At 40.9% G+C, this 14,763-nt stretch overlaps 3 protein-coding genes across 4 annotated transcripts in view; 1 reads left to right on the forward strand and 2 right to left on the reverse strand.

The window, feature by feature from the left end:
- Nucleotides 1–1,270, forward strand: part of ANK3_1 (Ankyrin-3) — a 19,124-nt gene extending 17,854 nt beyond the window's left edge. For both annotated transcript variants that reach the window (XM_051209029.1, XM_051209030.1), the window contains exon 10: nt 278–1,270. In XM_051209029.1, coding sequence (XP_051074448.1) covers nt 278–421 — 144 coding nt within the window. In that variant the 3' untranslated portion in view covers nt 422–1,270. The remainder of the gene's footprint in view (nt 1–277) is intronic.
- Nucleotides 550–6,420, reverse strand: MS3_00010164 (uncharacterized protein; the record flags this gene model as incomplete). Its single annotated transcript, XM_051218522.1, has 3 exons — nt 550–828; nt 2,131–2,327; nt 6,356–6,420. 3 exons carry the CDS (start codon nt 6,418–6,420, stop codon nt 695–697), a joined length of 396 nt encoding a protein of 131 aa, XP_051074450.1. The 3' UTR covers nt 550–694.
- Nucleotides 5,539–13,680, reverse strand: MS3_00000846 (uncharacterized protein). Its single transcript, XM_051208452.1, has one exon. The coding sequence runs from the start codon at nt 7,647–7,649 to the stop codon at nt 6,963–6,965; it is 687 nt and encodes a 228-aa protein (XP_051074451.1). The 5' UTR covers nt 7,650–13,680; the 3' UTR covers nt 5,539–6,962.
- Between the last annotated feature and the right edge of the window lie 1,083 nt (nt 13,681–14,763).

Here is a 14,763-nt window from a genome sequence, read left to right on the forward strand (position 1 = left end):
GCTTCAATCATACAAATGGTAGGAACAGTGTTCATCAAACATATTGTTGCCTCACTTGATACCCAAGTACTTGTAATTTGTATGTGGTGCTTGGACTAAGATTCAAAGGAACGAAATATCTCTGCATATTGAACTGACTGTAATACGGGTTCTTTAGGCGAATACATTTTTACTTTTTAAACAGACTAGGATTATAACAAAGCACATTGTACAAGATAAAGCGTAATGTCTATATTAAATAGGAACTATATCCATTGGTTTGGTTGATTTGTTTCAGAGTGCATCATATGATTCAGTTGTTCTTGTTGGAGCTTACCGTATTCGTCTGGATGTAACCTCTTTAATAATGGCCTCAGTGAATCCAGTTTCCTCAACAGGAACCACTAAAGCAAGCGTGTACATCCCCAGATCAGCCATATGATATTATTAACTATGAAAAATATGGATGTTTTTTAACCACTTTTCGGTTCCATTCTATTAAACAGATTATAAAGTTTTTAAAATGTACTTGACAGAAAATATAACAAGATATAAACGACAGTTATTATACACAAATTATTTTTACAAAATTCTCATATTTACATGAACGATATTCATATTGAATTCAGAAAGAAAATACTGTACTAAACCGACTGATAATCATGCAATTTTTACAAACAAGTTAGGTGGTTATAATTTCTAGACCATGAGATCATTATTTGTGATGTGATGCAGTAGGTTCTCGAGAAGAAGAGGCTTGTTGTTGTGGATTTGTCTTATTCTGACGTTGTCGAACACACATAACCAGCTGCTCAGCTGTTACAGGATACATGATACTTTCAATAATGGCTAGCATAAAATATAAAACATGGTTACTGTTTATTAACATTCTTAAATAGCCCCATGCAGTTGTCAAAAGAATTATTACCTTTTTATTGTGTAGCTATTAGATGACTGAACTAGACAGCCACCTATTCTTCGATATGATGCTTAGTCTTACTGTTCGGAGTACGTATAATTTAATTGTGGAGAGCCCGTAAAACTTAGTATTACCAAGGTACAGTCGTTTGCGTAGATATTGGTTTCACTGTCATCATTCGTGTAAAAGAAAGTTACGATTTCTCAGAAACTAACAATTAGTACTATAGTGGTCACATTAGCTGTGAGTACGGCTAAAAATTCAAGTACATATTCATCTTTGTGTTTCTCAAGTATTTTTCATAACTGTTGAAGTGATTTTGTTGATCATTTCTCTTATTTCGAAAGTCCCGGTGGGTGACAAAATCACTTTGGTTAAAGCCACTTGATTTTTGACAAATTGAGAAAACTGAATGAGTCGATCTAAGCTAGACCAGTATTGAAAACCTGGAAGCACCGGACGACCGTTTCGTCCTAGTATAAGTAGGATGTTCTAGTCTACCAAAAACAAGTATACTGTGCATCAAGCGAATCTGTATTGATATACATCTATAAAAAATGATGTTTGGAAGTAAATCCTGAAGCAATTGTTTACTGATTGAAGTATTCAGCTTTCGATTAGCTCTGTACCACCTACTTCAGTTTAGGAGGCTGGGTGACATTGCAGTGAACGAGAACACCAGTGGAGACGACCGAATCTCTTAGTAAAACCTGAGAACCATACAGTAAATACTTCATTTGCAAAATACCAATCAATCGTCTCAGATTTTATTGTTCCTTCGTTTTCACACTAATCATTCTCTTTTCTACGATCTTGTTAACCTGCCGCAACGCATTTTACTTCCGATTGATGATACATACTACTTATATCTGTAGACATCACTAGTATTCACACCAAGTGGCTCAAATAGGTGAGAAGTGGGATGAATGCGTACGTTGCAAGTATTTGATCATAAGTGTCTCCAAAGCACTTTACGTATCGTGGAACCAATTAGCAAGTAATGATATAGGCAACGGTTTGATCTAAGGTATGAATGACGAGTCGATCGATAAGGCTATAGACCTATATCGCATTGTTTTCTCTTGAGCTAAACTTTTACAATTTGATCAATCTAAAATACATCATTTTTATTTTAAATCATCTAGATATACAACCTATTTGACAATCGAGTGTATATTTTATTTGATTTTAAACGTTCATAAAATATCAAAAACTCAATAATCAAAACTTACCGACTCCTGATTTGTGATAGTTCGGCTCTGTCTTGTCAGTGCGCACACGTAGAACTTTCCAACCGACACCAGGAACGCATATACATTCTACGATCTTTCCGTCTAAAACTTTATCACGTGAACTAACATGTGCAAGCTTGGCAGATGGCACCGTAAGACCACCAAGAAAGAGATGTCCAATGTAACCCGGAATTTCACTAAAGTAATAAACAGATGAGTGCAGTTCTCAGTGTACTAACTGATAACGATAAACAGTGTTAAACAATAAACATTTCAATATTACTTACTTATTAACGCCTGTTACTCCTCGTGAAGGAGCATAGGCCGCTCACCAGCATTCTCCATCCATCCCTGTCCTGGGCAATCCTTTCCAGCTCCTTTCAGTTGTTATTCATCCTTTTCATATGTGCTTCTATTTCCCGACGTAATGTGTTCTTTGACCTTCCTCTTTTCCGCTTTCCTTCAGGATTCCAAGTTAGAGCTTGCCTCGTGATGCAGTTTGATGATTTGCGTGATGTATGTCCTATCCATTTCCATCGTCTTTTCCTAATTTCTTCAACTGGAAGCTGGTTTGTTCTCTCCCACAAAAGGCTATTGCTGATGGTATCCGACCAATGAATGTTGAGTATCTTGCGTAGACAACCATTTATAAATATTTGTACCTTCTTGATGGTGGTTGTTGTAGTTCTCGAAGTTTCAGCTCCGTACAGTAGAACTGACTGTCTTGACGTTCGTATTGAGGATTGTGACTTTGATATTGGTTGAAAGTTGTTTTGAGTTCCATATGTTCTTCGATTGCAGGGATGCGGCCCTTGCTTTGCCAAACCTCGCCTTTACGTCTGCATCTGAACCTCCTTGTCCATCGGTGATGCTTCCCAGATATGTGAAGGATTCTACATCTTCCAGAGTTTCGCCATCAAGAGTAATTGGATTGCTGTTCTCCGTGTTGTATTTGAGAACCTTGGTTTACCCCTTGTGTATGTTGAGGCCTACTGATGCAGAGACTGCTGCTACACTGGCTGTCTTTATCTGCATTTGTTCATGTGTATGCGATAGGAGGGCTAGGTCATCTGCGAAGTCCCAATCGTCTAATTGGTTCTGAGCTGTCGATTGTATGCCGTGTTTTCCTCAGATGTCGAGGTCTTCATAATCCAGTCGACCACCAGAAGAAAGAGGAAGGGAGAGAGTTGACAGCCTTGTCTGACTCCGGTCCTTACTTGGAATGCATCTGTCAGCTGTCCTCCATGCACTACTTTGCACTGTAGTCCGTCGTATGAGTTCCGGATAATGTTGACAATCTTCTCAGGAACTCCGTAGTGTCGAAGAAGTTTCCATAACGTCCTCCTATCTACACTGTCGAATGCCTTTTCATAATCAATGGAGTTGACGTACAGTGACGAGTTCTACTCAACTGATTATTCGACGATGATCCGTAGTGTCGCAATTTCGTCTGTGCACGACCGATCCCTACGGAATCCAGCTTGTTGATCTCGAAGTTGGGTTTCTACTGCGTCTTCCATCCGGTTCAGCAACACTCTGTTAAAGACTTTCCCTGGTATTGACAGTAGTGTAATGCCTCTGTAGTTTTCACATTTGCTCAGATCTCCTTTCTTTGGAATCTTGACGAGGTGCCCTTCTTTCCCGTCCATCGGCACTTGTTCCTCCTCCCAAATCTTTTTGAATAGAAGGTAAAGCATGTTTGTAGTTACTTCGACGTTTGACTTCAGCTGGTATATTGTCGGGTCCTGCTGCTTCCCCGCTCTTGATTTGTCTGATGGCCATTCTGATTTCTTTCGCCGTTGGTGGATTGCCAACTATAGGAAGATCTGTGTGTGCTGCTTCGATGTCCGGTGGATTCATTGGAGCCGGCCTATTCAGGAGTTCTTCGAAGTACTCTACCCATCTGTCCCACTGTTGTTGAATTTCGGTGATTGGCTTGCCTTCTTTGTCCTTGACCGGTCTTTCTTGTTTACTATATTTCCCTGCTAGTTTCTTCGTTGTATCGTAAAGCTGTTTCATATTTCCTTCTCTTGCAGCTTTTTCCTCTGTCATTGCTAGTTCTTCCACGTATTTCTGCTTGTCGGCTTTAATGCTCTTCTTCACTTGCTTGTTTGCTTCTATGTACTCAGCTTGTGCTTGAACTTTCTCTGCTTGTGTTCGGCTGTTGTTAATTGCTGTCTTCTTGTTCTTCCTTTCTTTGATCCTGTCCAGTGTTTCTATAGAGATCCATTCCTTATGATGATGCTTCTTGAGGCCCAGAACCTTTTGACACGTTGAAGTTAATGCTTCTTTGATACCTTCCCAGTTGTCCTCCATAGTAGTTTCTCCTTCTTTCAGTAGATCCTGTAAGGTTTGGAACCTGTTGTTGAGAGCTATCTTGAATTCATTGAGTTTGTCGGTATCTCGAAGGAAGGCTGTATTGAACCTTTGTAGTGCTGTTTGTCCAGTTCTTCTTAAGCTTCAGTTTTAAATTGGCCACAACTAGGTGGTGATCTGAAGCTATGTCAGCTCCTCTCCTGGTTCTCACATCTTCCATTGTCCTTCGGAACTTTTTATTGATTTAAATATGATCTATCTGGTTCTCTGTGGTGTGGTCCGGTGAGATCCATGTAGCTTTGTGTATACGTTTGTGTGGAAATATTGTGCCTCCTATGACCAATTTGTTGAATGCACACAGATTTGCAAACCTTTCCCCATTTTCGTTTCTCTCTTCCAGTCAGTCCATGTCGTCCCATGGTATCTTCATATCCGGTGTTGTCTACTCCGACTTTGGCGTTTAGATCTCCCATCAGAATGGTGAAGTCCTTTCTTGGGCACTTCTCTATGATTGATTGCAGCCTCTCATAGAATTGATCTTTAATGTCGTCGTTGCTATCATTGGTGGGTGCATAACATTGGATAATATTCATTGTGATCCCCTCCTTCTTTGTTCTGAATGATGCTTTGATGATTCCGGATCCGTGAGATTCCCATCCTACAAGTGCATTTCGTGCTACTTTGGACAGCATTAGAGCAACTCCCCGAGTGTGAAGCAGTTTCCTCTTCGTGGCCGGAGTATAGCAGCATCTCTCCCGTATTTAGCCTTTGTTGTCCAGCTTGGGTCCAATGGGTTTCGCTGATTCCCAGTACTGCCAAGTTGTATCTCCTCATTTCCGTTGCTATTTGACTGATCTTCCCGGTCTCCCACATTGTCCGGACGTTCCATGTACCTATAAAAATTGTTGCTCTGGTTGTTAGGAGGGGCATCGGCCTCGTGGCTTCCGAAGGAATTCGACTTTCACCATGAGGCGTCATAGTTCTAAATGAAGACCTTCTAACTCCCAGGGCAGAGTTGAAATGGTTTGAATTATTTTTACTGGTTAGCGTTTTTTTGGCGAGTTAGTTTTCTAGGGATGGGGTCGCTAACCCCATGCCCAACCCTCCTTTACCCGGGCTTGGGACCGGCAGTAACTCTAGAAGAGCTACAGGCGAATGTTTTGAATATTACAGTAGGTGTAAAATGCTCATATTTCCATTTGTTCGCTATCATACCTTAAATAATGACGTTATTATTAAATATCGTTTTAACTGTTACACAACCCTATAATTAAGTCAGATTATGGTGATGTGTGACTTCATTATAAATCATAGAGGAATGCGATAATTTTCTGCCAACAATATTTAAAGTCACCGTCTCGAAAAAGAAGAAAGAGATAACTTTTAGAGAGTTCTCGTTTGATAGGGATTTAAATGAACACTAGAGATAGGAACACAAAACGTATGTTTCAGCTGCTTCCACAGTAATATGTTTATTTAGTGTGAAGTGGTGGACATTCAAATCTTCCATTCGATTTTCTCAAGACCTAGTTGGACGTTAATGCACAGCATCTTATAAATATGCTGAATTTCTCAAATACATTTTAATTTAGCGATTGACCTTCAAAATGTAGAGCTATCAAACCACTTTTTTCCAATATTTTAGATGATAGACACCGTCTCTATTTTAGATTTGTAGTATAACAGCAGGTTAACAGGTCATCCAATCTATTAGAACGATAAGATAGAATTTCTATTTGTCGTAAATAAGTTCTGAAGAGATTGGTGCTTTGAATTTCAGACTTTCAGTTAACCCTCTACTGTCGCGAAAAATGGAGGTAAAAATGAAACAGTATACATCCAAATCCGAATAACATCAATCAACTGAAAACCTATTCTGTAATGTTTTTCACAAAAAGAGCCTGTGTACCTGAAAGAATGTACAATAATCACAGAAACAACTTGCGTCTTATCATCGCGAACCACATCTACCATTTTACACGTACAAACTAAAGGATATGTGTAACTAGGTTCACACTAGTAAGAGTGACCATTAAGAAGAGAAACCATCGAAAAGGGGCACATTAATGAAGGTGAAGATTAGTAGATAGGATAATATTTCTAGTGGTGTGAAATACGTTCGGTTCACCCTCTGTTGTGGATACCCTTCCTGAAACGGACAAAGCAGTGGAGAGGTGGCATGGAGGCTTCAGCCAGTCTGTTGTACCGCTCATCCAGGTACTGACTTCCAAGCGTTTATGATATGTATTCACATCTTAGGACGAACTATCAACGTTGTATAATCAGTCAGTCAGTCAGTAACAACGTAGAACTTTGTACGTACGTACATCAGTTCGAGTTGTCACATCACAATAGCACAGACATGCAGTTGTCGATTCAAATCCGGTAGTGCTAGATGTAGGAAAATTATAAGCTGTAATCAGAAAAATTAGGGTCTGAAGATGTTATTCAAGGAGTATAATCCAGTGAAATAAATTTAGAAAGAAAAAAGAAAGGGACATGAAGAATTCAGAAGATTAGAATTTGGGAGAACACAAAGAGTGTATGCACCTGCGCCATTGCAAACGATTTTGAGCCATGTCATTCAAGGTCTCCAACCATCGGTTGCTGTCATCTAGCGGTCCCCAACCAGGTAGTCTACACCTCCCAGCATGGCTCAGTCCACTTGTCAGTGACTTCATGGACTTGAGCCACGTTTTAGTCTGGCCGCCCCTACCTTTCTTCCAATCTACTCCTATGCAACAAAACATCGCTCGTCGGGGCAGTCGGTTATTGGGCATAAGTAACACGTGTCCCAGCCATCTCAACTGATGAAGTTTCACCACTTCATCAATTGATTTGCCATCCATACCTAGTACCCGTTTCCTAACAACTGCGTTACTTACTCGATGGTCCCAGGATATACGAGCAATATTTCGAAGACACCTATGATCAAATACTAGTAACCTACGGATATCCTCTACTCTGACCAGCCATGTTTCACTGCCATAAACTAGGACGGAACAAACTGCTGCGCAGTAAACTCGTCCTTTGGTTGATAGACGGATATCTCGCCTACGCCATAAATGACGCAAGTTGGTAAAAGCTAGTCGAGCCTTCTGTATCCGTGCTGACATTTCGTCACACACCAGACCACAAGGGCTGATGAGACTTCCCAGATTAGTGAAGCGGTCGACACGCTCAACTACTTCACTCCCTATCATTAGTTCGGGTGTCGATGCAACCCAATCCTGAAGCAACACTTTGCATTTCGAGGGGAGAATCGCATGTCGAACATGCTTGCATTGTTGCTTACGGTGATCAGAAAACTCTGCATTTTGTCAGCATCTTCACCAAATAAAACTATGTCGTCAGCATATTCTAAGTCAACAAGTGAATCTCCCAGTGAAAGTTCAACTCCTGGAAATTTAGATGAGGAAAGTGTTATCTCTAAAAGCACGTCAACGACAAAGCTATATAAAATTGGATAGAGTGAACAGCGCTGACGAACACCATTTGAGGTAATCAATTCTGATGACAGTTCACCATAAGCTCTCACTCGACCAGTTATGTTCGAGTAGAGAGCCTTTATAAGGTTAATGTACTTCTTTGGTACTCCTTTCAGTGACAAACACTGCCGTAAAACCTTACGATCAACAGAGTCATATGCCGCCTTAACGTCAAGAAATACTACTATTGAGAGACGTCCAAATGAGTGTCTATGTTCTAGGACCTGACGTAGTGTGAATATCTGGTCTATAAAACCACGTCCAGGTCGAAAACCGGCCTGGTTTTCTCTAGTCTCCTCGTCACGAGCTCTAGTTAGGCGTCGAAGCATTATTGAAGCAAATATTTTAGACACTACATTAGTCAAACTGATTCCTCTATGATTGTCACAAGAGGACTTTTGTCCTTTCTTATAGACTGGCACAGTCAGTGATTGAGACCAGTCAGTTGGGATTACGTCCAGTTCCCAAATTCTACCTAAAACCTCAGTTAATCCCACTGCTAATACTGGACCACCATCCTTAAAAATCTCAGGAGTAAACCTATACGGGCCTGCTGGTCTCCCTCGCTTCAGATTTCCTATTGCTTTTTCAACTTCGTAGAGTCGGAGGACCTACATTAACTTGCCATTCAGGTTAACTGGAGACCGCGGGAAACCGAAGTGTGGCTGAAGGCCAGTTGAACTGATCCCTAAAGTGTTCTGTCCATCGATCCAATCTCCTGGATTGAGAATGTATAATATGTCCATCTTTCTCTGAGAGTGTTTCGCTAACAGTCGGGTTCCTAATAACGGTTTCCTTAACAAGTCTGAACAATTGTCTGCTGTTACCTATTGCCGCTGCCTTTTCCACCTCTCTTGTTTTCGCTACCCACCACTGTTCACGATCATTGCGTAGACTTCTTGTCAGCTTGCGCTTAAGCTGACTCCGCTCTTCATTATGTTCAGAGCCAGGTGGAATGAGTTTCCGAGCATCCATCAGTGCTCCAGAATGAGCGACAGTCTTCTATCGAGTCCCTCGATCGGTGGCTGATGGAGATGTGATCTATTTGGGTCCAACGTTGGGACGAATTAGGTGGTCTCCATGTTAAAAGATGCTTTTTCTTATGCTTAAAGTTAGTATTAGCAAGAAACGGGCGGTTATCTGAGCATAGCTGCAACAGACGGTCGCCATTATCTGTTCTTTGAGCCATGATGCTATAAGATCCACCCAGGTGTCTTTCCCTATCGCTTAGTTTACCTACTTGAGCATTAAAGTCACCGGCCACTATTACTACATCCGAGCGCCTAGCTTTTCGGAGAAGATAGGAGAGCTTTCTGTACAACTCATCTTTTACATCATCTGAGCTGCAGTCAGTGGGAGAATAGACGGAGACGATGAGTGTCCCCATCTTTCCGAGTCCTTACTGTTCCGTTTAGTCGGACAGCGCACAAACGGCTGTCTTCTGGGATCCACTCTAAGAGAGCTAGTTCTGCCCTAGGACTCAAAGCTATGCCTACGCCGGCGAGGCCACGGGAAGCAGAATCAGGGCTTCCAGATACACAGAGTATGAATTGAGTCGGTTCTTTATTTTGGCATGGTGAGGTCAAATGGATGTCGCTACTCGGATCCTGTATGCACGTTTCGGAGACGCAGCACACATCGATGGCGCGGGATTCTAAAGTCCTAGCTAAGGAAGCCTGCTGTCCTGTTTGGCACAGTGTTCGGACGTTAAAAGCTCCTACGTGTAGTTTAGAGCGTGATTTCAGGAGACCAGGAATAGCGTTCCGCGTACTCGAATCATTTGCCCTAGCGGTGCGAGGTGATAAAGAGACGTGAGGAGGATTAGCCATGGAGATAAGAGAGGTATTAGGAGGTGTAGGAAGGATTTGAATGTGACCAACTTGGTCTCGTGTGCTGTTACGAGTATGAGGGCTGATATCACTTCCCGGCTGTCCACACCGTGGAAGGGTATTTCTTGAGGAACCTGAAAAGGAAATTGGATTAGTGTTGGTCTTAATGACCGGGAGCGTGACCGCAGAGCCCAAGGGACAACTGCTTGAGGCCGGTCGCGCATGGCCTTTTCGTGGAAGGTTTTTAATGTGTTAGCTCCGTTCTTGAAAGGGCCTTACCGCCGGAGACGGAAATCCGTGAGGTAAGGTGAGGTGTGACATTTTTAGGGTCGACCTTTTCTAACCTCACCCCTCCTTGTGGGAAGGCAGCGTCGCTGCAGATGCTGGTTGTCTGAGGGAAACACCTTACTGCTGTCACACCCCTCTACAGTCACCAGTACGACTTCGCCCTCAGATCTTGAGTTGCTGCTTTTAGTCTTACCGTTCTCCAATCGACCTGTCTGGCATGGTAGAACCTACAGGAAGATATGTTCCAGCTATTATAGCTCGGTTGGGTCATGACGATAGGCAAGCCCGACCACCGTTTCAAGGTAGCAGCTTCGGTCGGGAATGTTGTATAATATAGCAAATGTGTTCATAATGTAGGTTACTGAATTATTATTGTTAAACACAACTCAATTTATACAAATCTAATTGTAAATGAATTATATAAAATATGTATTCTTAAATCATTTTAATTGATTTAGGAATTAAATTAATCCTTATCAGTCTTGTGTTCAAGTTGCCGTATAGATTCAGTGTGGGGTTCTTAGGAGCAGCTAGGAAATCGAGTCGAGTGTTTATTAACCAAGACTTATTACGAGTATATAGAAATTTATTGATATTCTGAAAAAGGAATGGATTGAAAATCGAACAGTCTGTTGCAGAAATCCAACAGCAACATATAATAAGAAAGTATAAGGAAATAGTTGTATGTTTCAAACTGTTCGCAGAATATTACTTGAACAGAACGACACTAGACCATCTACGTGGAATAACACATGATTTGAATATTCACATCTAAACATTTTATACTATGTTACGAAGATTTTATAATGTAACATTTGGATCTACGTTAAATCGATGTTACCCCTTTGGATGTTCTATATTCAGTCAGTTGGTTTATTGCAGTAACAGATTGCCATTTTAGGCTGAGGGGTTATCGACGTGTTGGAGAGTCGGGGTCCGAATTTCAAATGTCTGTCGCTTGCTTGCTCACTGACACCTATTACTGTTCTTAGTCTGTAGAAAAATATAAATAGTACACAACTTCAAGAATCGAAATAGGGTTCCCTTACTATCGAGAAATAAGAGCGAAATAGTAGGGTAAAACGAAATGTGTGAAAGTTAATTATCTACTTAAGTAGTATGAGAAATATAAAGAATACATTCTAAACATGAAGGTGGTAATAAAAAACGACTAAAAATTAAAAACATTAGGATTAAATATAAATAACTGAATGACGGTAAGAAAAATTAGGTAGTAGAGTCATGATATGAAGACAGCTTGGTGCGAAGCTTTTGCTCAGTTTTGAAATGATGAATCGCTACAGCATTTGCAGCGAAATCATCTATAAGATGTTGTAATGTAGTTGGATTGTAATTTAAGCCAACTAATCTCAAAAAATGTTTAAACGTTTTTGCCTCTCAAATGTAAATCTGTCAGTTAGTTACAACGTAGGATCAGGCACATATATGCATCGGTCCAATTTGCCATACCTCATTAGCACAACAAGATGAATACCAAATTCATAGAAGTAGTTACTTCAATGGTAGTAATATATAAAAGAAAGATTGTGTATAAGGATATAATACAGAAAGAAAGATATAAAGTAATTTTGACCTCATAGTTGAAGGGAAGATAGAAAGTGTATACATCTACACCATTGTGATCGATTCCGAGCCATGTCAACCAGAGTCTCCAACCATTGGTTACGATAGGCACGCGGACCCTAACCAAGTAATCTGCATCTACCAACATGACCCAAACTAGAAGTTAGTGACTTCAAGCACTGATGACACGTTTTGGTTTGGCCACACCTAATTTTCTTCCAACCATCCCCGACATTGGTCAGCATTGGGCGTCGTTGTAAGCGGTGTTCAGGCATACGTGACACGTGGCCTAACCATCTCAGTCGACGAAAATTCACCTCACCAATTGATTTACCATCATTCACTAATACTGTGCATCTAACCTCCCGATTACCTACCCGGTGATCCCAGCAGGTGCGAACAATATTTCTAAGACATCTGTGGTCAAATACTAGTAGCTTACGAGTGTCTTCTACTCTTAATGGCCACGTTTCGCAGCCGTAAAGTAAAACAAAACGAACTACCGCGCAGTATACTTGTCCGTTAATTGATAGACGAATATTTCGCCTTCGCCATAGGTGACGTAAATTGGCAAAAGCCAAACGAGCTTTTCGAATCCGTGCTGAGATTTCGTCAGACACCAACCCATTAAGCTGATCAGATTCACGTCCACAAAATTGACATGAGGGCTCACCAATTTTGTGGACGTGAATCTGACTCCATTTAGAGCGTATGGAAGATGGCTGGGAAGCCAACTCCATTTCAAGCCGGGCATTACTCAATATTTATAGGCAGACAAAATAAACTACAGACATGTGATGAGTCATGGGACATGAAGTGTACAGACATATACGCTCACATGAAAACAGTCAAGGCTAATAAGCGAATAATTAACAAGGTCAAAACATGACTCAAGTAGAACGAATAGAATGGAATGTCCGGAAACTAGAATAAGATATATTATGGGCTAAAACTAATGACTAACACTACAAGTGAAGTTGTCAACGCGTTCGACTACTTCACTCCCATCCTTAGTTCAGGTGTTGACGCAGACCAGTCCTGAAGCAACAACTTGCATTTAGAGGGAAAGAAGCGCATCCCAAACATTCTAGCATTGTTGCTCAGTGCTATCAAAAGACTGCATTTTATCAGAATAGGTTTTCAGTTGATTGATGTTATTCGGATTTGGATGTATACTGTTTCATTTTTACCTCCATTTTTCAGGCGACAGTAGAGGGTTAACTGAAAGTCTGAAATTCAAAGCACCAATCTCTTCAGAACTTATTTACGACAAATAGAAATTCTATCTTATCGTTCTAATAGATTGGATGACCTGTTAACCTGCTGTTATACTACAAATCTAAAATAGAGACGGTGTCTATCATCTAAAATATTGGAAAAAAAGTGGTTTGATAGCTCTACATTTTGAAGGTCAATCGCTAAATTAAAATGTATTTGAGAAATTCAGCATATTTATAAGATGCTGTGCATTAACGTCCAACTAGGTCTTGAGAAAATCGAATGGAAGATTTGAATGTCCACCACTTCACACTAAATAAACATATTACTGTGGAAGCAGCTGAAACATACGTTTTGTGTTCCTATCTCTAGTGTTCATTTAAATCCCTATCAAACGAGAACTCTCTAAAAGTTATCTCTTTCTTCTTTTTCGAGACGGTGACTTTAAATATTGTTGGCAGAAAATTATCGCATTCCTCTATGATTTATAATGAAGTCACACATCACCATAATCTGACTTAATTATAGGGTTGTGTAACAGTTAAAACGATATTTAATAATAACGTCATTATTTAAGGTATGATAGCGAACAAATGGAAATATGAGCATTTTACACCTACTGTAATATTCAAAACATTCGCCTGTAGCTCTTCTAGAGTTACTGCCGGTCCCAAGCCCGGGTAAAGGAGGGTTGGGCATGGGGTTAGCGACCCCATCCCCTAGAAAACTAACTCGCCAAAAAAAACGCTAACCAGTAAAAATAATTCAAACCATTTCAACTCTGCCCTGGGAGTTAGAAGGTCTTCATTTAGAACTATGACGCCTCATGGTGAAAGTCGAATTCCTTCGGAAGCCACGAGGCCGATGCCCCTCCTAACAACCAGAGCAACAATTTTTATAGGTACATGGAACGTCCGGACAATGTGGGAGACCGGGAAGATCAGTCAAATAGCAACGGAAATGAGGAGATACAACTTGGCAGTACTGGGAATCAGCGAAACCCATTGGACCCAAGCTGGACAACAAAGGCTAAATACGGGAGAGATGCTGCTATACTCCGGCCACGAAGAGGAAACTGCTTCACACTCGGGGAGTTGCTCTAATGCTGTCCAAAGTAGCACGAAATGCACTTGTAGGATGGGAATCTCACGGATCCGGAATCATCAAAGCATCATTCAGAACAAAGAAGGAGGGGATCACAATGAATATTATCCAATGTTATGCACCCACCAATGATAGCAACGACGACATTAAAGATCAATTCTATGAGAGGCTGCAATCAATCATAGAGAAGTGCCCAAGAAAGGACTTCACCATTCTGATGGGAGATCTAAACGCCAAAGTCGGAGTAGACAACACCGGATATGAAGATACCGTGGGACGACATGGACTGACTGGAAGAGAGAAACGAAAATGGGGAAAGGTTTGCAAATCTGTGTGCATTCAACAAATTGGTCATAGGAGGCACAATATTTCCACACAAACGTATACACAAAGCTACATGGATCTCACCGGACCACACCACAGAGAACCAGATAGATCATATTTAAATCAATAAAAAGTTCCGAAGGACAATGGAAGATGTGAGAACCAGGAGAGGAGCTGACATAGCTTCAGATCACCACCTAGTTGTGGCCAATTTAAAACTGAAGCTTAAGAAGAACTGGACAAACAGCACTACAAAGGTTCAATACAGCCTTCCTTCGAGATACCGACAAACTCAATGAATTCAAGATAGCTCTCAACAACAGGTTCCAAACCTTACAGGATCTACTGAAAGAAGGAGAAACTACTATGGAGGACAACTGGGAAGGTATCAAAGAAGCATTAACTTCAACGTGTCAAAAGGTTCTGGGCCTCAAGAAGCATCATCATAAGGAATGGATCTCTATAGAAACACTGGACAGGAT

Source organism: Schistosoma haematobium, chromosome 1 (assembly GCF_000699445.3).
Source record: "Schistosoma haematobium chromosome 1, whole genome shotgun sequence".
Taxonomy (NCBI): Eukaryota; Metazoa; Platyhelminthes; class Trematoda; order Strigeidida; family Schistosomatidae; genus Schistosoma; species Schistosoma haematobium.

Coding starts and splice junctions, on each gene's coding strand:
- MS3_00000846 (XM_051208452.1), bottom strand. CDS start 7,649: ATGATAGGGAGTGAAGTAGTTGAGCGTGTCGACCGCTTCACTAATCTG.